The 26,336-nt window shown below is 45.6% G+C and overlaps 1 protein-coding gene across 1 annotated transcript in view; it reads left to right on the top strand.

The window, feature by feature from the left end:
* Positions 1-26,336, top strand: part of LOC134608802 (NACHT, LRR and PYD domains-containing protein 3-like) — a 243,579-nt gene that overhangs the window by 56,453 nt on the left and 160,790 nt on the right. Inside the window, exons 5-6 of the mRNA XM_063451911.1 lie at positions 11,769-13,467; positions 15,636-15,710. Coding sequence (XP_063307981.1) covers positions 11,769-13,467; positions 15,636-15,710 — 1,774 coding nt within the window. The remainder of the gene's footprint in view (positions 1-11,768; positions 13,468-15,635; positions 15,711-26,336) is intronic.

The following is a 26,336-nucleotide window of genomic DNA, read 5'->3' as shown; positions in this document are numbered from 1 at the left end:
CTTCAGCGTGTACTCTGCCAACATCTGCAAGTGCACTTTGCCACTCATATCTGGTGTCACTATAGCGTGCCTTTAAAAAGAAAAAAAGTTTTTCACTGTAAGCTAATAGCAGTTAGTTGTCTGCAAGCGTCTGGGTGTCAGGCCTTCAGCGTGTACTCTGCCAACCTCTGCAAGTGCACTTTGCCACTCATATCTGGTGTCACTATAGCGTGCCTTTAAAAAGAAAAAAAGTTTTTCACTGTAAGCTAATAGCAGTTAGTTGTCTGCAAGCGTCTGGGTGTCAGGCCTTCAGCGTGTACTCTGCCAACCTCTGCAAGTGCACTTTGCCACTCATATCTGGTGTCAAAATAGCGTGCCTTTAAAAAGAAAAAAAGTTTTTCACTGTAAGCTAATAGCAGTCAGTGTCCTTAAAGCGGGTGTCAGAGCTTCAGCGTGTACTCTGCCAACCTCTGCAAGTGCACTTTGCCACTCATATCTGGTGTCACAATAGCGTGCCTTTAAAAAGAAAAACGTTTTTCACTGTAAGCTAATAGCAGTCAGTGTCCTTAAAGCGGGTTTCAGGCCTTCAGCGTGTACTCTGCCAACATCTGCAAGTGCACTTTGCCACTCATATCTGGTGTCACTATAGCGTGCCTTTAAAAAGAAAAAAAGTTTTTCACTGTAAGCTAATAGCAGTCAGTGTCCTTAAAGCGGGTGTCAGGCCTTCAGCGTGTACTCTGCCAACCTCTGCCAGTGTACTTTGCCACTCATATCTGGTGTCACAATAGCGTGCCTTTAAAAAGAAAAAAAAGTTTTTCACTGTAAGCTAATAGTGAATAGTGAATAGTGTCCTTAAAGCGGGCATGAGGCCTTCAGCGCGTACTCTGCCAACCTCTGCAAGTGCACTTTGCCACTCATATCTGGTGTCACTATAGCGTGCCTTTAAAAAGAAAAAAAGTTTTTCACTGTAAGCTAATAGCAGTTAATTGTCTGGAAGCGGCTGGGTGTCAGGCCTTCAGCGTGTACTCTGACAACCTCTGCCAGTGTACTTTGCCACTCATATCTGGTGTCACAATAGCGTGCCTTTAAAAAGAAAAAAGTTTTTCACAACGGAACAAATTTGTTGGCGGCATTGAAGTTGGGCAAGTTGACACATGTGCCGTGCATGGCACATGTGTGTAATCTGATCGTACAACGCTTTGTGCATAAGTACACAGGCTTACAGGACGTCCTGAAGCAGGCCAGGAAGGTGTTTGGCCATTTCAGGCGTTCCTACACGGCCATGGCGCACTTTGCAGATATCCAGCGGCGAAACAACATGCCAGTGAGGCGCTTGATTTGCGACAGCCCGACACGTTGGAATTCAACACTCCTAATGTTCGACTGCCTGCTCCAACAAGAAAAAGCCGTTAATGAATATTTGTATGACCGGGGTGCTAGGACAGCCTCTGGGGAGCTGGGCATTTTTTTGCCACGTTACTGGACGCTCATGCACAATGCCTGTAGGCTCATGCGTCCTTTTGAGGAGGTGACAAACCTAGTCAGTCGCACCGAAGGCACCATCAGCGACATCATACCATTTGTTTTCTTCCTGGAGCGTGCCCTGCGAAGAGTGCTGGATCAGGCCGTAGATGAGCGTGAAGAGGAAGAGTTGTGGTCACCATCACCACCAGAAACAGCCTTATCAGCATCGCTTGCTGGACCTGGATTGTGAGGAAGAGGAGTAAGAGGAGGAATGTGGCTTTGAGGAGGAGGAGGAAGACCAATTACAACAGGCATCCCAGGGTGCTCGTTGTTACCCATCTGGTACCCGTGGTGTTGTACGTGGTTGAGGGAAGAACATACCTTCAGAGAGATCACTGAGGACGAGGAACAGGACATGAGTAGCTCGGCATCCAACCTTGTGCAAATGGGGTCTTTCATGCTGTCGTGCCTGTTGAGGGACCCTCATATAAAAAGGCTGAAGGAGAACGACCTGTACTGGGTGTCCACGCTACTAGACCCCCGGTATAAGCAGAAAGTGCCTGAAATGTTACCGAATTTCGGCAAGTCGGAAAGGATGCAGCAGTTCCAAAATCAATTAAAAAGTATGCTTTACACAGCGTATAAGGGTGATGTCACAGCACAACGGGAATCTAACAGGGGAAGAGGTGAAAGTAATCCTCCTCCTCCCACGACCACGCCGGCAAGGACATGACGCTTTACAGACGTGTTGTTGATGGAGGACATGCAGAGCTTTTTAAGTCCTACGCATCGCCACAGCCCTTCGGGGTCCACCTTCAGAAAACGACTCGACCGACAGGTAGCAGACTACCTCGCCTTAACTGTAGATATCGACACTCTGAGGAGCGATGAACCCCTTGACTACTGGGTGTGCAGGCTTGACCTGTGGCCTGAGCTATCCCAATTTGCGATAGAACTTCTGGCCTGCCCCGCTTCAAGTGTCCTGTCAGAAAGGACCTTCAGTGCAGCAGGAGGTATTGTCACTGAGAAGAGAAGTCGCCTAGGTCAAAAAAGTCTAGATTACCTCACCTTTATTAAGATGAATGAGGGATGGATCCCGAAGGAACTGACAGTGGGCGATACATTCGACTAAAAAAGGCCTGATGAGATGAGCTGCCTTTGGCTAAAAATGGGATCAGGGATCATTAGGATAGGTGTCAATCCATATCTGCCAAGTTACCCTATGTAGGGTGAACAGTCCCTATTCTGCTCTGTGTCAGTGTGTATCAGGGTCTCTAAGGACAGGTGTCAATCCATATCTGCCAAGTGACCCTATGTAGGGGGGACAGTCCCTATTCTGCTCTGTGTCAGTGTATATCAGGGATCATTAGGATAGGTGTCAATCCATATCTGCCAAGTGACCCTGTGTAGGGGGAACAGTCCCTATTCTGCTCTTTGTCAGTGTGTATCAGGGATCATTAGATAGGTGTCAATCCATATCTGCCAAGTGACCCTATTCTGCTCTGTGTCAGGATCCCTATGTGTATCAGGGTCCCTGAGGACAGGTGTCAATCCATATCTGCCAAGTGACCCTATGTAGGGGGAACAATCCCTATTCTGCTCTGTGTCAGTGTGGATCAGGGATCATTAGGATAGGTGTCAATCCATATCTGCCAAGTGACCCTATGTAGGGGGAACATTCCCTATTCTGCTCTGTGTCAGTGTGTATCAGGGATCATTAGGATAGGTGTCAATCCATATCTGCCAAGTGACCCTATGTAGGGGGAACAGTCCCTATTCTGCTCTGTGTCAGTGTGTATCAGGGATCATTAGGATAGGTGTCAATCCATATCTGCCAAGTGACCCTATGTAGGGGGAACAGTCCCTATTCTGCTTTGTGTCAGTGTGTATCAGGGTCTCTGAGGACAGGTGTCAGTCCATATCTGCCAAGTGACCCTATGTAGGGGGAACAGTCCCTATTCTGCTCTGTGTCAGTGTGTATCAGGGTCTCTAAGGACAGGTGTCAATCCATATCTGCCAAGTGACCCTATGTAGGGGGGACAGTCCCTATTCTGCTCTGTGTCAGTGTATATCAGGGATCATTAGGATAGGTGTCAATCCATATCTGCCAAGTGACCCTGTGTAGGGGGAACAGTCCCTATTCTGCTCTTTGTCAGTGTGTATCAGGGATCATTAGATAGGTGTCAATCCATATCTGCCAAGTGACCCTATTCTGCTCTGTGTCAGGATCCCTATGTGTATCAGGGTCCCTGAGGACAGGTGTCAATCCATATCTGCCAAGTGACCCTATGTAGGGGGAACAATCCCTATTCTGCTCTGTGTCAGTGTGGATCAGGGATCATTAGGATAGGTGTCAATCCATATCTGCCAAGTGACCCTATGTAGGGGGAACATTCCCTATTCTGCTCTGTGTCAGTGTGTATCAGGGATCATTAGGATAGGTGTCAATCCATATCTGCCAAGTGACCCTATGTAGGGGGAACAGTGCCTATTCTGCTCTGTGTCAGTGTGTATCAGGGATCATTAGGATAGGTGTCAATCCATATCTGCCAAGTGACCCTATGTAGAGGGAACAGTCCCTATTCTGCTTTGTGTCAGTGTGTATCAGGGTCTCTGAGGACAGGTGTCAGTCCATATCTGCCAAGTGACCCTATGTAGGGGGAACAGTGCCTATTCTGCTCTGTGTCAGTGTGTATCAGGGATCATTAGGATAGGTGTCAATCCATATCTGCCAAGTGACCCTATGTAGGGGGAACATTCCCTATTCTGCTCTGTGTCAGTGTGTATCAGGGATCATTAGGATAGGTGTCAATCCATATCTGCCAAGTGACCCTATGTAGGGGTAACAGTCCCTATTCTGCTCTGTGTCAGTGTGTATCAGGGTCCCTGAGGACAGGTGTCAATCCATATCTGCCAAGTGACCCTATGTAGGGGGAACAGTCCCTATTCTGCTCTTTGTCAGTGTGTATCAGGGATCATTAGGATAGGTGTCAATCCATACCTGCCAAGTGACCCTATATAGGGGGAACAGTCCCTATTCTGCTCTGTGTCAGTGTGTATCAGGGTCCCTGAGGACAGGTGTCAATCCATATCTGCCAAGTGACCCTATGTAGGGGGAACAGTCCCTATTCTGCTCTGTGTCAGTGTGTATCAGGGATCATTAGGATAAGTGTCAATCCATATCTGCCAAGTGACCCTATGTAGGGGGAACAGTCCCTATTCTGCTCTGTGTCAGTGTGTATCAGGGATCATAGGATAGGTGTCAATCCATATCTGCCAAGTGACCCTATGTAGGGGGAACAGTCCCTATTCTGCTCTGTGTCAGTGTGTATCAGGGTCTCTGAGGACAGGTGTCAATCCATATCTGCCAAGTGACCCTATGTAGGAGGAACAGTCCCTATTCTGCTCTGTGTCAGTGTGTATCAGGGATCATTAGGATAGGTGTCAATCCATATCTGCCAAGTGACCCTATGTAGGGGGAACAGTCCCTATTCTGTTCTGTGTCGGTGTGTATCAGGGTCCCTGAGGACAGGTGTCAATCCATATCTGCCAAGTGACCCTATGTAGGGGGAACAGTCCCTATTCTGCTCTGTGTCAGTGTGTATCAGGGATCATTAGGATAGGTGTCAATCCATATCTGCCAAGTGACCCTATGTAGGGGGAACAGTCCCTATTCTGCTCTGTGTCAGTGTGTATCAGGGTCTCTGAGGACAGGTGTTAATCCATATGTCAAGATGTCAATATGTCATATGTCAGGTGTCAATCCATATCCATTGTGATTTAGGAATGTTAGGTGATTTATGCCCTTTATGGATTAAAACCAGACTCTGCATCAACTGTGTAATTTTCCATGTGAGTTTTGCCATGGATCCCCCTCCGGCATGCCACAGTCCAGGTGTTAGTCCCCTTGAAACAACTTTTCCATCACTATTGTGGCCAGAAAGAGTCCCTGTGGGTTTTAAAATTCGCCTGCCCATTGAAGTCAATGGCGGTTCACCCGGTTCGCCGGTTCGCGAACGTTTGCGGAAGTTCGCGTCCGCCGTTCGCGAACCGAAAATTTTGTGTTCGCGACATCACTAATCAGGCGTGTCCAACCCGCGGGGGGCGGCGAGGGAGGCAGGGAGCCCATTACTTACTGTGCTATTTCTGCACAGTTCTCTCGCGCGCCATGCAGTGAGTCGACAGTTGGGATATGACGTCATCTCAGCATCGGCATCAATACTTGGCGAGCTAGAGATCTGTGCATAGTGATCCAATTACAGCAGCAACCACTGACCACCAGGGATAGTGTCCACTCCAGCTCTCGCAGAGCAAGGTAGGGAGGCTGGGTGTATGTGATATTTGTGTGTATGTCAGTAATTATGTGTTTATGTAAATGTCGGTCTGTGTATGTGTGTATGTCTTTGAGTGTGTTCACAGGTCTGTGATTATGTGTGTGTGTGTGTATATCTATGGATATGTGTATATCTGTGGTTATGTGTATGTGTTTAGTGTATACCTCTCTAATTTGGTATCCTTAAATATGGCAATTTTCACATTAGGATAACAAATAAAAGAGTTATCTACTAAACAATGAAATATCAAAAAATAAAAATGTTGGAGTGTTATTATATAAATTAATTATATTATATATTTAACCCCTTAAGGACCAAACTTCTGGAATTAAAGGGAATCATGACATGTCACACATGTCATGTGTCCTTAAGGGGTTAATGAGCGGCTGATGACAATTCCTCTTCGCTCAATGTGGGCCGGGAAGTCAAAAGGTTGGACACCAATGCTTTAACCCCTTAAGGACCGCGGACGTATAAGGTACGTCCGACAAAAAACGCTCCTTAAAGGACCACTATAGGCACCAGACCACTTCAGCTCAATGAAGTGGTCTGGGTGCCAGGTCCAGCTAGGTTTAACCCTAGCTAGAGGCGCTTCCACGCTTTTCACTGTGATTTCCACAGTGAGAAGACGCCAGCGCATTCAGCCGATGACGAAAGAAGAGGGAGGAGAGTCCCAGCGCCGCGGGAGCCCGGCACTGGAAAAAAATAAGGGATTAACCCCTTCCTCCCCCTTCAGCGCCACGTGAGTGGGACCCTGAGGGTGGGGGCACCTTCAGGGCACTATAGTGGTCCTTTAAGGACCACGGACGTACCTCATACGTCCACGGTAAATTTGAGCACTGGAAGCGATCATGATTGCTTCCAGACGCTCTAAGGGGTATTACATGATGCCTCTATATCAAGGCATACCCCCCACACTGCCGGGTTGATCGCTCCCCTCGGAGCATTCACTTCCAGGTTGCCGCATGTTTAGCAGATTCCAATCCCCCTATATGTCACTACCCCCCTAACCCCTGTCACTACTCCTCTACCCCCCTAACCCTTGTCTGTCACTACCCCTCTAACCCTTGTCACTACTCTCTACTCCCCTAACCCCTGTCACTACCCCTCTGACCCCTGTCACTACCCCTCTAACCCCTGTCACTACCCCTCTAACCCCTGTCCCTACCCCTCTAACCCCTGTCACTACCCCTCTAACCCCTGTCACTACCCCCCTGACCCCTTTCCCTACCCCTCTAACCCCTGTCCCTACCCCTCTAACCCCTGTCACTACCCCTCTACCCCCCTAACCCCTGTCACTACCCCCCTAACCCCTGTCCCTACCCCTCTAACCCCTGTCACTACCCCCCTAACCCCTGTCCCTACCCCTCTAACCCCTGTCACTACCCCTCTACCCCCCTAACCCCTGTCACTACCCCCCTAACCCCTGTCACTACCCCTCTAACCCCTGTCACTACCCCTCTAACCCCTGTCCCTACCCCCCTAACCCCTGTCCCTACCCCTCTACCCCGTCACTAACCCCTTAACCCCTGTCCCTAACCCCTGTGCCTACCACTCTAACCCCTGTCACTACCCCCCTAACCCCTGTCACTACCCCTCTACCCCCCTAACCCCTGTCACTACCCCCCTAACCCCTGTCACTACCCCTCTAACCCCTGTCCCTACCCCCTAACCCCTGTCCCTACCCCGTCACTAACCCCTTAACCCCTGTCCCTAACCCCTGTGCCTACCACTCTAACCCCTGTCACTACCCCCCTAACCCCTGTCACTACCCCTCTACCCCCCTAACCCCTGTCACTACCCCTCTACCCCCCCTAACCCCTGTCACTACCCCCCTAACCCCTGTCCCTACCCCTCTAACCCCTGTCCCTACCCCTCTAACCCCTGTCACTACCCCCCGACCCCTGTCACTACCCCTCTAAACCCTGTCCCTACCCCTCTACCCCGTCACTACCCCCTTTACCCCCTTGTCCCTAACCCCTGTCCCTACCGCTCTATACCCTGTCCCTACCGCTCTATCCCCTGTCCCTACCGCTCTAACCCCTGTCCCTACCCCCCTAACCCCTGTCCCTACCCCCCTAACCCCTGTCCCTACCCCTCTAACCCCTGTCCCTACCCCTCTAACCCCTGTCACTACCCCCCTAAACCCTGTCCCTACCTCTCTAACCCCTGTCACTTACCCCCTAACCCCTGTCCCTACCCCCTAACCCCTGTCCCTACCCCCTAACCCCTGTTCCTACCCCTCTAACCCCTGTCACTACTCCCCTACCCCCTAACCCCTGTCACTACCCCTCTAACCCCTGTCACTACCCCTCTAACCCCTGTCACTACCCCCTAACCTCTGTCACTACCCCTCTAACCCCTGTCACTACCCCCCTAACCCCTGTCACTACCCCTCTGACCCCTCTCACTACCCCTCTAACCCCTGTCACTACCCCCTAACCTCTGTCACTACCCCCTAACCCCTGTCACTACCCCCCTAACCCCTGTCACTACCCCTCTGACCCCTCTCACTACCCCTCTAACCCCTGTCACTACTCCCTAACCCCTGTCACTACTCCTCTACCCCCTAACTCCTGTCACTACCCCTCTACCCCAACCCCTGTCACTACCACTCTACCCCCCTAACCCCTGTCATTGCCCCTTTACCCCCCTAACCCCTGTCCCTACCCCTCTAACCCCTGTCCCTACCCCCCTAAACCCTGTCCCTACCCCTCTAACCCCTGTCACTTACCCCTCTAACCCCTGTCACTTCCCCCCTAACCCCTGTCACTACCCCCTAACCCCTGTCCCTACCCCCTAATCCCTGTCCCTACCCCTCTAACCCCTGTCACTACTCCCCTAACCCCTGTCACTACCCCTCTAACCCCTGTCACTACCCCCTAACCTCTGTCACTACCCCTCTAACCCCTGTCACTACCCCTCTGACCCCTCTCACTACCCCTCTAACCCCTGTCACTACTCCCTAACCCCTGTCACTACCCCTCTACCCCCTAACTCCTGTCACTACCCCAACCCCTGTCACTACCACTCTACCCCCCTAACCCCTGTCATTGCCCCTTTACCCCCCTAACCCCTGTCTCTAACCCCTGTCACTTACCCCTCTAACCCCTGTCACTTACCCCTCTAACCCCTGTCACTTACCCCCTAACCCCTGTCACTTACCCCCTAACCCCTGTCACTTACCCCCTAACCCCTGTCACTACCCCCCTAACCCCTGTCACTACCCCCTAACCCCTGTCCCTACCCCCTAACCCCCGTCCCTACCCCTCTAACCCCCGTCCCTACCCCTCTAACCCCTGTCACTACTCCCCTACCCCCTAACCCCTGTCACTACCCCTCTAACCCCTGTCACTTACCCCCTAACCCCTGTCACTACCCCCCTAACCCCTGTCAATTCCCCCTAACCCCTGTCCCTACCCCCTAACCCCTGTCCCTACCCCTCTAACCCCTGTCACTACTCCCCTACCCCCTAACCTCTGTCACTACCCCCTAACCTCTGTCACTACCCCTCTAACCCCTGTCACTACCCCCCTAACCCCTCTCACTACCCCTCTGACCCCTGTCACTACCCCTCTAACCCCTGTCACTACTCCCTAACCCCTGTCACTACTCCTCTACCCCCTAACTCCTGTCACTACCCCTCTACCCCAACCCCTGTCACTACCACTCTACCCCCCTAACCCCTGTCATTGCCCCTTTACCCCCCTAACCCATGTCACTGCCTCTCCACCCCCTTAACCCCTGTTACTGCCCCTCCACTCCCCCACCCCCTGTCACTGCCCCTCTACCTCCAACCCCTGTCACTACCACGCTACCCTCCTAACCCCTGTCACTACCCCCCTAACCCCTCTCACTGCCCCTCTACCCCCCTCACTGCCCCTCTACCCCCCTAACCCATGTCACTGCCTCTCCACCCCCCAACCCCTGTCATTGCCTCTCCACTCCCCCCCACCCCCTGTCACTGCCCCTCTACCCCCCTAACTCCTGTCACTACCCCTCTAACCCCTGTCACTACCCCTCTAACCGCTGTCACTACCCCTCTACCCCCTAACCCCTGTCACTACCCCCCTAACCCCATGTCACTGCCCCTCTACCTCCCTAACCCATGTCACTGCTTCTCCACCCCCTTAACCCCTATTACTGCCCATCCACTCCCCCACCCCCTGTCACTGCCCTTCTACCCCAACCCCTGTCACTACCCCTCTATCCCCTTAACCCCTGTCACTACCCCTCTACCACCCCTAACCCCTGTTACTACCCCTCTACCTCCTAACCCCTGTCACCAACCATCTACCCCCACTACCTCCTGTCACTGCCCCTTCACCCCCCTACCTCCTGTCCCTCTACCCCCCCAACCCCTGTCGCTGCCCCTCCACCCTCCTAACCCCTGTTGCCCACACAGTGCACCCCTTACAATCATACACACTGTACCCCACACACACTGAATCCCTCACAATTACACAAACTGTACCCCTTACAATTACATGCACTGTACCCCTCATAATCACACAAACTGCACCCTTCACAATTACACCACACTGTACCCCTCGCAATCACACACACTGCACCCCTTACACGCTGCACCGCTCACAATCACACACACACTGCACCTACGTATATTTGTATTTGTATATATATATGTATATATATAGGAAACATGGGGGGATGGTTGCACTCACCTAAACATGCTTAAATGGGGTGCTGCTGGGGGCCATATTATACAATAAATATACAAGATCCAGCGCACTCTCCTATCTACTAAACAGCAACTTCAATGTTGACAGATTAGTTTGTAAAAGTTTTTTTTAAAAACACCTAATCTAGGCAAAAAAGTGGGGATTTAGTTACATTATATGATCATACATTGCATAAGCCTGCCACAACGTCAATGTACCCCATCTTTGGCAGGTCCTACTCTCACAGTCTAATGTCTGCTCTTATGAGATTAACCACTTACTTGGGAAAAAATTCCATCTGAGGCTCTCTGCAGTACAAGACTAAATAGGGACCTGAGATGAGGCACCTGTAACAGGGAGGGGTGCAGAACCAAGGAGTTGGCTAGACTCCCAAATATATATAGGAAACATGGGGGGATGGTTGCACTCACCTAAACATGCTTAAATGGGGTCTTGTGTATTTATTATATGTATATATATGTGTGTGTATGTGTATATAAAAAAAAATATACACGCGGCGTGTGTGTTTGTGCTTTAGGGTGCACACCCTAATGCAACAGGCTGTGCACGCCTATGCTTAGGATGTGTTCTTTTAAAAAATATATACATGTGAAGGGTTATTCAGGAATTCCTGACAGATATCAGTGTAACAATGTAACTTGCATTACAATGGTTTGAAAATGGCAAAGTGCTATTTGTACTTATTGCCCAATTACTTTCCAAAAAAAGCTAAGAACATGTTAACACTGGGCATTTCTAAACTCAGGACAAAATTGTTGTAGATGCGTAACAGATTTTGGGGGTCAAATTTAGAAAAAGTGAGTTTTTTTACATTTTTCATCATATTTTATAAACATTGTTTATGGATTATATGATATGATGAAAATAATGGTATCTTTAGAAAGACCATTTAATGGCGAGAAAACGGTACAAAATATGTGTGGGTACAGTAAATGAGTAAGAGGAAAATTACAGCTAAACACAAACACAGCAGAAATGTAAAAAGATCCCTGGTCCTTAACGGTAAGAAAATTGAATAACGGTCTGGTCACTAAGGTGTTAAACACTAATAAAATAACAAAAATAACAACAAAGTACATAAGCACTCATCCTCAGTTTAAAAGTTAGAAATCTGTACTAACAGTAATAAACATCACTTTTAGATGATAAAATATGGAAATATGAAAAATACTTTGTCCATCAGTGTGTCAAATTTTCCTGTTATGCAGCCATATAGTGGAACACTTTCAATGTACTTCAAATGTATTTTGTAACTGTAGGCCAAATAATTTGCTGTATTTCCCTTCCACAGACTTCAGACAAAATTACATGGAAGAAGTAAAGGATCAATACCAATGGATGAAAGAGAAAAATGGTCTTTTAGGAGATATGTTTAACATGGAGAGACGATATACCAAATTGTTGCTTTTAAAAAAACACTCTAACGAAAAGGAGAGAGAAAATGAAATAAAATATTCAGGAACAAAACATCTAGAAATGATGGCTGACCGATCGTTGAATCATTCCATGACCTCTATTGAGGCTTTGTTTGATCCTGATGAAAAGGGAGAGAGTCCAAAGATTGTGGTGTTACAAGGACCAGCAGGCATTGGAAAAACCATGACAGCGCAGAAGATCATGCTGGACTGGGCTTCTGGAAATCTTTACCAGGACAAATTCAACTATGTTTTTTATATGAGTTCTACGGAAATTAACCAAATTACTGGTAAAATGACCATCGCTGGTTTTATAAGAGAAATATGTCAGCTTTCGTGCTCACAGCAAGTGATGCAGTCAATTTTGCAAGACTCTGAAAAAATACTTTTTCTTGTTGATGGTTTTGATGAACTGGACCAGTCTTATATGATTAACAGAGCAGCATATAAAAATTATAACCATGAAACCACCAAAGAAATATTTTTAAGTTGTCTATTTGCCAAACGTGTTCTTAAGAAATCTTCAGTTGTTATCACAACAAGACCATTCATGCTGGAGAAACTGAAAAACTTTATTACTTGCAATAGCTATGTGGAAATATTAGGATTAAAAGACCGTGAGGAATATTTCTTAAATTTCTTTGAAAAGAAAGAACAAGCAGCGCGATTCCTTGATTTAATAAAACAAAATGAAGTTCTATTTACATTGTGTGCTGTCCCTATGGCATGCTGGATAGTCTGCACAGTGCTGCAACAGCAACTAGAGGAAGATCTAAAGGTAATTCATTATAACACATCCACCTCTGTTTACAGACTTTACGTGGAGAGCTTATTGACATATCATAAGAGACACTCTGACCTACCAATCAACAACTACATAAAGAGACTGTGTGCCTTGGCCAAGGATGGTGTTTTGAATCAAAAAGTAATCTTTAAGAAGTCAGATATCAGTAATTTCCAACTTCCTGTTTCAAATATAAAATCTCTGCTCCTGAATGAGAACATGTTTCGGAGGGTAGTTACACCTCAGACTTGTTACAGTTTCATTCATTTAAGTGTACAGGAATTCTTTGCTGCTCTTCATTATCTACTGAATGAAGAAACAGAAAGCCCAAGCATAAAGGAGGAAATCAGGTCTTTGCTAGAGATGTCTGAGAAAGATCCACATTTAGCATCAACAGTAAAATTCTTGTTTGGTCTCTCCAGCGTAAAACAAATTAATGAGTTTGAGGAAATCATCGGTTGCAAATTTTTCTCTGGTTCAAAAGAGATGTTGGAAGAATGGCTGAAGAAAAGAATATCAACATGTCAATGTCATAATGATATGCTGCATTACTTATATGAGATCCAGGATGATGATATTATTAGGAGAATAATGCCTCAATGTTTACAGTTGCAGACTGAAGGTTTGATATGTGGATCTGTCAACAGTCAGGACAGCCTCATTGATAGGTCTTTGTCCTTCTGTTTGGAGAAAAGCACAAGTTACCATGACATTACATTTAACTTGCACTCATTTAGTCAAGATGCATTGAAAATGTTATCACCAAGAATTCGCAAGATTTCAAAACTCAAGTAAGTATCCAACAACACAGAGAAAGTATAGCTTTTAATGAAGCATAATATGGTGGTAAGGGCTTTGTTGAGCTAGAGCAGGAGAACTCTTTAAAATTACTATAAAGAAAGGATCAGTCAGTTTTTTTTTTTTAAAATCCTCAAATTATCACAGTTTGTACACAACTTTCCCATCACTCCGTTCTGTTCTGTTTACCCCCAGTAAGAGCCTGGGAAATTCATTGAAAGTCTGAAGATTTTATTGTTTTTTTTATTTTTAAATGCCTCCTTGGGGTAGTTTGCCTTAATGATAAATTCTCAGATTTGGGGGTGTTTACTCTGGTTGACTAACTTAGTCCTTAATTCAATTCTTTTGAAAAAGCTACATTGAAAGATTATATCCTTGAATATTCTGTTTTTGCAAGTATGCATCTAGTAGCTGTTCGAACATCTGTATGGACTCTGATAAAAGCACTTCTTCAGGCAGAGAATTCCACATCCTGATTGTTCTTACAGTAAAAAAACCTTTCCTTTGCCTTAGACGAAATCTTCTTTCTTCTTGTCTAAACGCATGACCTCGTGTCCTATGTAAAGTCCGGTTTGTAAATAGATTTCCACACAATGGTTTGTATTGGCCTCGAATATATTTGTATAATGTTATCATATCCCCTCTCAGGCGACGTTTTTCTAAACTAAATAGGTTTAAATTCGTTAACCTTTCTTCATAGCTGATATGTTCCATTCCTTTTATTAGTTTTGTAGCCTCTGCACTTTTTCTAGTGCCATAATATCCTTCTTTAGAACAGGTGCCCAAAATTGCACAGCATATTCAATGTGTGGTCTTACCAGTGATTTATAAAGAGGCAATATGATATTCTCGTCCCGAGAATGAATGCCCTTTTTCATGCATGACAGTACCCTACTGGCCTTGGCCACTGCTGATTGACATTGCACATTGTTGCATAGTTTGTGGTCTATAACAATTCCCAAGTCCTTTTCGTGTGTTGTTATCCCTAATTCGCTTCCATTAAGGGTATACGTTGCTTGTGTATTCTTTATGCCGAAGTGCATAACTTTGCATTTTTCAACATTAAATTTAATCTGCCATTTGAGTGCCCAGTCCTCCAGTCTATCTAAATCCCTCTGCAGCAAAGTAATATCTTGCTCACATTGTATTATTTTACAAAGTTTTGTGTCATCTGCAAACACTGAAACATGACTTTCAATGCTGTCTTCAAGATCATTTATAAACATGTTAAATAGAAGGGGTCCCAGAACAGACCCCTGAGGGACACCACTTGCCACCTCTGTCCAGCTTGAAAATTTACCATTAACGACAAATCTTTGTACTCTGTTTTTAAGCCAATGTTCTACCCAAGAACAAACATTTTCATCTAGATTGATTTCCTTGAGTTTGAACACTAATCTTCTGTGTGGAACTGTATCAAATGCCTTGGCAAAATCCAAATAGATCACATCCACTGCAACACCCTGATCTATACTTCTACTTACTTCTTTGTAGAATGCAATCAAGTTAGTTTGACATGACCTGTGCTTCATAAAACCGTGCTGATTTTTGCTGATAACCATGTTCTTCTCAAGAATTCTTGAATATTATCCCTTAATAACCTTTCAAATATTATACCAGCCACAGAAGTTAAGCTCACAGGTCTATAATTTCCAGGCAAGGATTTTGAACCCTTTTTGAACATAGGAACCACCTTCAAGCTTTCCCGAAAGTAGGCTTTTGATATTTTTTTCTGCTCTCAAAACATCTGCCTTTTCCAAGTTGAATGAGAAGTACCTTTAATCATTCTAGCCAAAAGCTAAACGACTAGCAAAGACTATGTGTGTATGTAAAGCATTTAAAGAGTTGCTTCCATCAAACAATGTTTCTTGTGGAAGATAAACTTTGTGACTTTCAGTCTACTTTGTTCCTATATGTCTAAACTGGTTACCACCATGGCTTTTTTTCTTGTACCCCTTGGGATCTCTTCCTATGTTTTAGGACCATTACTGTCAATGATACTTACATTCAGCCTTGCCATAGCTCCACTAATATTTACAAAAATGATTGGCTCCTTTCCTGTCCTTGTTTTTTATTCTGATGTAGTTGTTATGGTTCCGGGAGGTTTCCTTTAAGATTTATTTGATCTATTTTTGACAAGTTTCACCTTTTTGTTTTGTAGATTTGATTGGTGCCAATTTCCTGATGCAGATATATCATGCCTTTTTGAGCGTGCTAATAAAATTAAAGAACTGCAGTAAGTAATGTGGAATGTTCTCAATGAAATATTGTTTTCAAATTTGTAATATACAAAAATCCCACAGTAAAATGTGGAAGTCTTTGTGTTACACCTCTATCTATTTTTGTGTGTACAGTGACACAATTTTGATTTAAGCAATTTCTCAAATATCCCGCTGTGCAGCATCCACATATCATAAGACAATAAAAAAATTAAATTTGAAAGATTGCACTCCCATAGTTCTATTTAGTATATGCATATGTACACCAACTGCATTATTATTAGATTTCTTGCCTATTGTTTTGTTTAGTTCTTTTTTTTTTTTTTTTTTTTAACCATAGGTTATCATTTATAATGAGTTCTATCCGTCAATTCACCATTATAAATATAGTTGTAGATATATCAAATTCAGCAAATGTAACTACAAAAATCTGATACCTTTGCATACTTCAATAGTGTATATTACAGTTGTTCCCAAACCAGTCCTCAAGGCAACCCTACCAGTCCTAGATTAAGGGGTTACCCAGTTTTTTAGAAAATAAATAAACACCTTAGACACAACTGAGTAATCCCTAAATCCCTAAATACTGGACTGGTAGGGGTGCCTTGAGGATTGGTTTGGAAACCATTGGTATATTATATTACTTTTTAAAGGGATTCTATAGTCCCAAGAATACAAAGCTGTATTCCTGTCACCATTGCTCCCTCTGTTTCCCCTAAACCCGGGTGACTCCCCCCCCCACCACCCACCTACCGCCACAGAAAATAAAGAGTTAAAAGCCCTTTACTTACTTGATCACAGCACCGATATCCCGAAGGTGCTGGGTGGTGGCTCCGCCTCCTCCGACGTACCTTGACTAGCGGGTGCTAATGCTCATGCACAGTGAGTCCTGCGCATATTAGGCCATCCCATAGGAAAGCATTGAATCAATGCTTTTCTATGGGTTAATATCTGACGCTGGATGTCCTCATGCAGAGCGACCAAAAGTCCGTTAGAATCCAGGAAGGGCCTCATGTGACTGTCTGGTCAACATCCACTGGAGGCAGACCTAGTGCAACAATGTAAACACTGTGTCAGGGCTCCGCGGGCAGCGGTGAGGGGAGGCTGCAATCCGCTCACAGCACTCACCCTCGGTCCGCCGCTGCCCGCGGTCCCCCCTCCTCTTACCGGTCGGCGAGTGGCGTCCTCTCCTCTTGACACGCTGCTCGCGTCCTCTCCTCCTCCTCCCCCCAGCGGCAGCATGTCTAACGCTGCACGCTGGGAGCCGGCACCCATATCAGTACGCCGGGGTCACTCACGTGACCCGGCGTTAAAGCGACAGTACAACAATCACAGTGGGGGGTATAGATACCCCCCCACGTGTGTTTGTTAATTCGGATTGGAAGTTATCCAATCAGAATTAAGGCAAGGATATTTATACTTACCTTTCCTGTCTCTCAGTGCCCTGTTGTGGTCTTTGCTTTAGAGTATTGATACTGAACGTGTGCTTTCTGGTTACGTACTCCCTGGCTTGTTATACTGACTTTGTGACTTTCTCCTACCCTTTGACCTCGGCTTGTTTCTCGTTATTCTGTTTTCTGGTTCCCCTTACTCGGCTTATCTCCTGACTATTCTGTGTGTGCTTAGCCCGGCCACTCTAAGGTACGGTACTGCACACTTTCTGTGTGTGTGTCTGTGTGTGTGTTAGCGTGTTGGGTTCCCCGGATCGTGACACACTGCAGTTTCACATTGCAGCACTAAGTGCAAAAGGGACACTGCACCCAGACCACTTAAATGAGCTACAGTGGTCTAGGTGCCTATAGAGTCCTTTAAAGTGTAATCCCACAATCGCAAATTTCCTAGCCTCCCATTGACAGATTGTTTTTTTTTTTTTTTAATCCAGGAGTCCAATACTATGCATTATGCATTAAGCTACACACACACACACACACACTCCTCAAGCAAATATTAATAAATATAACATAAACTCAAACAACTAAGCAACAATGGTATGCTAAGGTGACCAGTCATATACAGTTGCAAGAAAAAGTATGTGAACCCTTTGGAATGATATGGATTTCTGCACAAATTGGTCATAAAATGTGATCTGATCATCATCTAAGTCACAACAATAGACACTCACAGTCTGCTTAAACTAATAACACACAAATAATGAAATGTTGCCATGTTTTTATTGAACACACCATGTAAACATTCACAGTGCAGGTGGGAAAGGTATGTGAACCCCTAGACTAATGACATCTCCAATAGCTAATTGGAGTGAGATGTCAGCCAACTGGAGTCCAATCAATGAGATGAGATTGGAGGTGTTGGTTACAGCTGCCCTCCCCTATAAAAACACAAACACCAGTTCTGGGTTTGCTTTTCACAAGAAGCATTGCCTGATGTGAATGATGCCCCGCACAAAAGAGCTCTCAGAAGACCTACGTTTAAGAATTGTTGACTTGCATAAAGCTGGAAAGGGTTCTAAAAGTATCTCCAAAAGCCTTGCTGTTCATCAGTCCACGGTAAGACAAATTGTCTATAAATGGAGAAAGTTCAGCACTGCTGCTACTCTCCCTAGGAGTGGCCGTCCTGTAAAGATGACTGCAAGAGCACAGCGCAGACTGCTCAATGAGGTGATGAAGAATCCTAGAGTGTCAGCTAAAGACTTACAAAAGTCACTGGCAAATGCTAACATCCCTGTTAGCGAATCTACAATACGTAAAACACTAAGCAAGAATGGATTTTATGGGAGGATACCACAGAGGAAGCCCCTGCTGTCCAAACAAAACATTGCTGCACGTTTACAGTTTGCACAAGAGCACCTGGATGTTCCACAGCAGTACTGGCAAAATATTCTGTGCACTTAGTGCAACAATGTAAACACTGTGTCAGGGCTCCGCGGGCAGCGGTGAGGGGAGGCTGCAATCCGCTCGCAGCACTCACCCTCGGTCCGTCGCTGCCTGCGGTCCCCCCTCCTCTTACCGGTCATACCTCCTCTTACCGGTCATACCTCATAACAGTCATACCTCCCAAGCGTCAAAGTTGAGTTTTTTGGAAGAAACACACTGTGACGATACCTTACCTTTCTACGCCGAACCCGCGCAGCGCGGCGGTCTCTCTGGCTGCTGCCGGGAGGCGGCGCAGCCTGTCAGGCGCTGGGCGCTCGCTGCAAACCACCTGATGCGCACCGATGTCATCAGGATTTTGCCGCGAAAATTCAAACGTGGCCACGCTCCCGGACCTTTTGGGGGCATGGCTTTAAAAAGAAACACACCTCATTATAAAAGGGCGCCCCTGTCGTTCCCTCAGTGCCCTAGTGTGGTTCTTGTTCGTTCCCTCTGGTGCTCTTGATAATATTCGTCTGTTTTTCTGGTATATTGACCCTTGGCTTTCTTACTGACTATTCTCCTCTCTGGCTCCCCGACTTTTTGCTTGGCTTTCTCGTGTATTCCGTTTTCCGTACTCCCTTGACCTTTGGCTATTCAGTTGACTATTCTCTGATGTTAAGTCCGGCCACCCTAAGGTCCGGTATACGTCTCTGTCTGGGTTACCATCTGCGTGAAGGGGTCACTGTCGTGACACACACAACACTATGTGTGGTGAAAAAGAGGCACAGCACAACAACATCAAAACTTCACGCCAACTGTGAAGTATGGTGGTGGGGGCATCATGGTTTGGGGCTGTTTTGCTGCGTCAGGGCCTAGACGGTTTGCTATCATCGAAGGAAAAATGAATTCCCAAGTTTATCAAGACATTTTGCAGGAGAACTTAAGGCCATCTGTCTACCAGCTGAAGCTCAACAGAAGATGGGTGTTGCAGCAGGACAATGACCCAAAGCATAGAGTAAATCAACAACAGAATGGCTTAAACAGAAGAAAATACGCCTTCTGAAGTGGCCCAGTCAGAGTCCTGGCCTCAACTTGAATTTTGATTGATTGATTTTCCTCAAGAAAGCGATTCACACCAGACATCCCAAGAATATTGCTGAACTGAAACAGTTCTGTAAAGAGGAATGGTCAAGAATTACTCCTGACCGCTGTGCACGTAAGATCTGCAACTACAGGAAACGTTTGGTTGAAGTTATTGCTGCCAAAGGAGGTTCAACCAGTTATTAAATCCAAGGGTTCACATACTTTTTCCACCTGCACTGTGAATGTTTACATGGTGTGTTCAATAAAAACATGGCAATATTTCATTCTTTGTGTGTTATTAGTTTAAGCAGACTGTGATTGTCTATTGTTGAGACTTAGATGATGATCAGATCACATTTTATGACCAATTTGTGCAGAAATCCATATCATTCCAAAGGGTTCACATACGTTTTCTTGTAACTGTAAGTATGTAATCTATATAACTGGAATTCAAACTACTTCACTTTTCTTTTTTCAGAAGCAACTTCCTTAAAGGACAACTATAGGCACCCAGACCACTTCAGATCAATGAAGTGGTTTGGGTACCAGGTCCCTCTAGTTTTAACCCTGCAGCTGAAAGTTTACACTGCAGGCAGGGCCGGATTAAGAGCACAGTGGGCCTGGTGCTGACAATTATGATGGGCCTAATTACAGAATCTTATCGACCAGAAAAACTAAAACAGTCATACCTCCCAAGCGTCATGTATCTGATGGAGATGGTGCTGGAGTGAAACTCATAGGATGCAGCTATAAGAAAACGCACACTCTATGCTAATCTCTCTCTAATTTATGCTTTCATCTTTCAAGTAAATCCATAACCCCTAACAGCAATGTCCAGTGAAGCAGGAAGTCAATGGGCGGGGTAAAAGGGTGGGCCACTGGTGTAAATCACGTGACAAGACCTGCCAAAAGGGGAGAACATGCCCAAAAAGGGGGCATGTCTGTCCAAAGAATTTGAAGGACAGCCTGGCATGAATGCACGTCAGGCTGCCCGCCAATCATGCAGGCTGTCCAACTAAGGGCATACTATGCAGGCAGCACCCTGAGCTTGACATAAATGCGTCTAATGATGCGCTCACTCCATGCATTCTAAGGACTGTCCCCTAGCACTCACTTGTCCACTTGTCTCCTTACCTTCTTACTAGCAGGCAGAAGTTCCTGGTATATAGTCTGAGACAGAGAAAAGGTGTATCGAGTGAGTGTAGAAGAAAGGGGACATGCCACAATGTTAGAGAGACCAACGTCTGCATTACCTAAACTAATTTTATTGTCAGCCAGTCCACACAAGTTTTGTTCCCATACATCCCTCTTAAGCTTCCAAACTTAAAGGGACACTATAGTCACCAGAACAACTACAGCTTATTGTATTTGTTCTGGTAAGTAGAATCATTCCATTCAGGCTTTTTGCAGTAAACACTGTCAAACACTTTTCAGAGAAAATAACTCCACTGGCCACTCCTTAGATTGCTGCTAGAGGTGCTTCCTGGGGCAGTACTGCCTAGTGTGCAGCACTGCCATTCAGTGTCTCCACCCTCTGCATGCAGACACTGAACATTCCTCATAGAGATGCAACTGATTCAATTTATCTTTGAGGAGATGCTGACTGGCCCGGGCTATGTTGGACTTGTGCTGGCTCTGCCCCTGATCTGCCTAGTTGACAGTCTCAGCCAATCCTATGGGGAAGTATTGTCATTTGCTCAGACCACCACTTCTGATGATGTCAGCAGACAGTCAGTTCAGAGGCAGAGCCAGCAGCTGCAGACTTGAATACAAGTAATATTTTACTATATTTAGGGAGGCAAGAAGGGGCCAGAGAGGTGGTTTTACCATATTAGGGTCATAAATACATGATGTGTTCCTGACCCTATAGTGCTCCTTTAAGCAAGAGTATGTGAAGAGTAGTTAGGATTGCCACCTTTCTTGGAAAAAAATACCAGCCTTAATCATTTGTATAATTAATTAGTTATGCGTGACATCACATGATGTAAATCACAAGGAGTGACATCAGAGAAAATTCTGTAAAATCACCAACAAACTACTCACAGTTTGATTCTGCTATATAGATGGATTGCTCCCAGTGTCTCCCTGTCTCCCAGTGTCTGTGTCCCTATGTTTCACAGTGTCAGTGTCCCCATGTCACCTAGTCTCCCAGTGTCTCAGTGTCCCCATTTCTCCCAGTGTCCCAATGTCTCAGTGTGTCCCCATGTCACTAGGATACTGGGGACACAGTGAGACCCGGGGACACTGAGAGACATGGGGACACTGAGAGACATGGGGACACTGAGACATTTAGGGAAACTGGGAGAATTGGGGACACTGAGTCACTAGGGACACAGGCACTGAAACATTTGGGGACACTAAAACACTAGGGACACAGAGACATGGGAACACAGACACTGGGAGACTAGGGGATACTGGGGACACTGGCTGGGAGACAGACACTTGGGGACACTGGGAGACATGGGGACAGTTGTGGACATAGACATGGGGACACTGGGATATATAGGGACACATGGGGCCACTAGGAACACAGACACTGGGAGACATGGGGACACTGAAACATTTGGGGACACTAAGACACTAGGGACACAGAGACATGGAAACACAGACACTGGGAGACTAGGGGATACTGGGGACACTGGCTGGGAGACAGGCACTTGGGGACACTGGGAGACATGGGGACAGTTGTGGACATAGACATAGGGACACTGGGACACATGGGGACACTAGGCACACTGAGAGACATGGGACACAGACACTGAGACTTGGGGACACTAGGGACACTGGCTGGGGGACATTGTGACACTGGGAGACATGGGGACATAGTGTCTCCGTGTCCCAATGTCTCAGTGTCTCCCAATGTCCCTATGTCTCACAGCGTCCTCATGTGTCTCAGTGTCCCAGTGTCCCCTAGTGTCTCAGTGTCCCCATGTTTTCCAGTGTCCCCAAGTGTCTCAGGGTTTCCTAGTGTCTCAGTGTCAATGCTGACTTTCCCCCCATCCCTCACTTACCTGAGCTGTAGAGTTGCTGTCTGGACTCTGTGCTGTGTTGCTGCTCCCCCACGGATCAGTGAGTAGTAGAGAGAGGCAGGGATATGCTGTAACTTCCTATCCCTGCCTCTCTCCACACACAGTAACCCCTACTAGCCGGTGCTGGTATTGCAGAGTAATCACCATTTATTCTGAGAAAAATACCTGCATTTGTATTGCCGGTATTACTGCAATACCGGCATGGCCAGACAGCCTCAAATACCGGTTGTGCCAGTAAAATACCAGTCAGGTGGCAAACCTAAGAGTAGTGTATAAAAAATGTTTTATTTTTTTTTAAATGGGCCTGGGCCTGGAGCTGCAGCTCCATCAGCCCCTATGTTAATCTGGCCCTGACTGCAGGGTGAATCCAGCTTCCGTGATTCTCACTGTGACGTCCATAGAAAAGCACTGAGTAATGCTTTCCTATGGGCATTTTTAATGCACGCACGGCTCCGGCCGAGCCTGAGCATTTGGCTCCACCTGGGAGCCAACGTCGGAGGGGGAGGAGAGGTCACCAGCGCTGAGGGAGCCCGGCGCTGAATAAAGGTAAGTGGCTGAAGGGGTTTTAAACGGGAGGGGAGGGCGCCATAAGGGTGGGGGGACCTAAGAACTACATAGTGCCAGGAAAACGAGTTTGTTTTCCTGGCCCCATAGTGGTCCCTTAACTGGCTGTTGCCATTAAGACATTCTGTTACATCCTGGAAAGTATGGGCTTTCAAGATGGTAGGATGTAATGACACGTCTTAACATCAGTTCCCCCCCCACTACATCTAAGTAATGGTCACTTTGCCGAATCTGATTGCGAGGACTGCCTGGCAACCCAGCATTCCCCCAGCATCAAATCTGGTGTGACTGGAGCCACATTATCACTAATACAGTGTCACAGCCAATGAATTCAAATATAGACTGTGACATTGTTTTCTGCCTCTCTCTTTCCTAACTTTGATCTTAGGCAAGAGAAGCAGAAAAGATAATTCCTGGCTGTGTTCCAAAGTGTTAAATAAAATAGAAAATTGCTCGATTTAAACCTTTCACTGCTGATCACAGTGTTAGTACAGTGATCAGTACACTAGTACTGCTTATATTTTTTTTGTGTTCAGATTTTTTAATTTTTTGTTAATATGTTACTTAATTTCCTAAATTAACCTTTTCTAGTTTTTGTTAATCCTTTCCTGTGTTCTAATTACTGTATAGTTTCTCAGAGCGTTCTATCAGACATAACCTGAACTTTTTGTACCCCACTTTTTAGTTTATTTAAAGGGACACTATATTCACTGAACAACTTTAGCTTAATGAAGCAGTTTTGGTGTATAGAACATGCCCCTGCAGCCTCACTGCTCAATCCTCTGCCATTTAGGAGTTAAATCCCTTTGTTTATGAACCCTAGTCACACCTCCCTGCATGTGACTTGCACAGCCTTCCATAAACACTTCCTGTAAAGAGAGCCCTATTTAGGCTTTCTTTATTGCAAGTTCTGTTTAATTAAGATCCCCTGCTATGTTAATAGCTTGCTAGACCCTGCAAGAGCCTCCTGTATGTGAATAAAGTTCAATTTAGAGATTGAGATACAATTATTTAAGGTAAATTACATCTGTTTGAAAATGAAACCAGTTTTTTTTTTCATGCAGGCTCTGTCAATCATAGCCAGGGGAGGTGTGGCTAGGGCTGCATAAACCGAAACAAAGTGATTTAACTCCTAAATGACAGTGAATTGAGCAGTGAAATTGCAGGGGAATGATCTATACACTAAAACGGCTTTATTTAGCTAAAGTAATTTAGGTGACTATAGTGTTTCTTAAAAAAGAATAGAAAAACCATTTTGGTACTAATTGCAGTTTTTTATAAAAATGTCTGTGAAATCAACTGTAAAATCATGAAATCAAAAATGTGTAAATTAACAATAAAACTGTTACATTTACAGAAATATTCTGAAAATAGTAAAAAATACAACTGCAAAATCCTGAACCAAACACAACTGTAAATTTTACAATGTAATATGTCAAAATTATATATATTGTAACAAACCACCTCTTTTACAGGTAGGGTTGTCACAGATCTTGCAGTAACCACCGCCTTCTAGGGTATATAAAGTCCAGGACACAGTCAGCTCGGTTTTCCTTTTTTTTTATTCAGTAAGAAAACAGGTGCTTTAAATAATAACAAAAACAAACAAAATCCCTTGCTCTTACTTGAGCTCTTACTAGACAGGAAATTTCTATCTGCAATTGGGTGGCTTTCCCACTTACCAATTTTCCAAACAAAAGAAATGTCCTTGCAATGAACACAGTTGTCATTCACTCTCCTAGCAGTCTTTTTCTTCCTCACTCTGCAGCAGGCTGCCCTCTTCATTTAAAGGTCTGTCTACTAATTGACTAGCTACAGGTGAGTGTCAATTTAGTTAACTCTTAAGTCAGATCTAAATTGTGGTTTGTTACACAGCAACTAATGCTGTTGGAGCATTGGCCCACCCTACTCTCCAAATACTCCGCCCCAGGGACCCATACCATGTTTTGCAGAACCTCAGCAATGTAGATTGCAAACACTAACATCTTCCCTGGGGCATTTAACTGAAAATTCTCAGGTTGCAGTTTAGCAAATCAGGCCTGATGTATCTTCCATCAACCACAATGCCACTTTTACGCTCACATATCCTCCCCCCCAGCTCATACCTATTGGTTTGAGCGACCATGGAAATCAGTGAGTGTACCCTCGACAGTCCATCAGCATTACCCTGTCGCAGACCAGCCCTGTGTTCCACAGTGAAAATAAAAGATTGTAAACTCAAAAACCACCTGGTTACTCTGGAGTTATTTTCTTTGTTCTGATACATCCATGTCAGAGGAGCATGGTCCGTTATCAAGTGGAACTTTATGCCCAGCAGGTAGTATTTTAGAGAGTCTAGTGCCCACTTAATGGCAAGACACTCTTTCTCAACAATAGAGTAGTTCTTCTCGTGTGGGTTTAACTTCCTGCTCCAAAAAAATATAGGGTGTTCTTCACCCTGGTATTCCTGTGAAAGAACAGCCCCCAAGCCAATATCAGAAGCATCTGTCTGAACTATAAAGTCTTTGGAAAAATCTGGGGTCACCAAGACAGGGTGGCTACAGATAGCTTCCTTCAGATTCTTAAAAGCCTCTTCCGCCTCAGGGCACCACTTAACTATGACCGGGGATTTGGCTTTAATAAGGTCTGTTAGAGGTGCAGCCATGGTAGCAAAATCTGGGATGAACCGCCTATAATATCCAATTAAACCCAAAAATGCCTTTACTTGTTTCTTTGTAAGGGGCTGTGGCCATTTTTGTATGGCTGCTACTTTGGCTTCCTGTGGTTTAACCAAACCCCTCCCAATAGAATAACCTAAGTACTTTGCTTCCTCTAAACCAATTGTACACTTGGAAGGGTTGGCAGTTAAGCCCGCTGAGCGGACAGCATCAAGCACCGCTTGAACTTTGGGGAGGTGGGATTCCCAGTCTGTACTGTGGATGACGACATCGTCCAAATATGTCGCAGCATAACGAACATGAGGTCTAAGAATTCTGTCCATCATTCGTTGGAATGTGGCAGGTGCCCCATGTAACCCAAATGGCAATACAGTGTACTGAAATAGGCCACTGGGTGTTGAAAAGGCTGTCTTTTCTTTGGCTCTTTCGGTGAGAGGGACCTGCCAGTAACCCTTGGTTAAGTCCAGGGTTGTTAGATAACGAGCTTTACCCAGTCT

The sequence above is a fragment of the Pelobates fuscus genome, chromosome 4, assembly GCF_036172605.1.
Source record: "Pelobates fuscus isolate aPelFus1 chromosome 4, aPelFus1.pri, whole genome shotgun sequence".
NCBI classification, from domain to species: domain Eukaryota; kingdom Metazoa; phylum Chordata; class Amphibia; order Anura; family Pelobatidae; genus Pelobates; species Pelobates fuscus.
The sequence above is the reverse complement of the archived record's forward strand: the minus strand, read 5'-3'. Positions and strand labels throughout refer to the sequence as shown.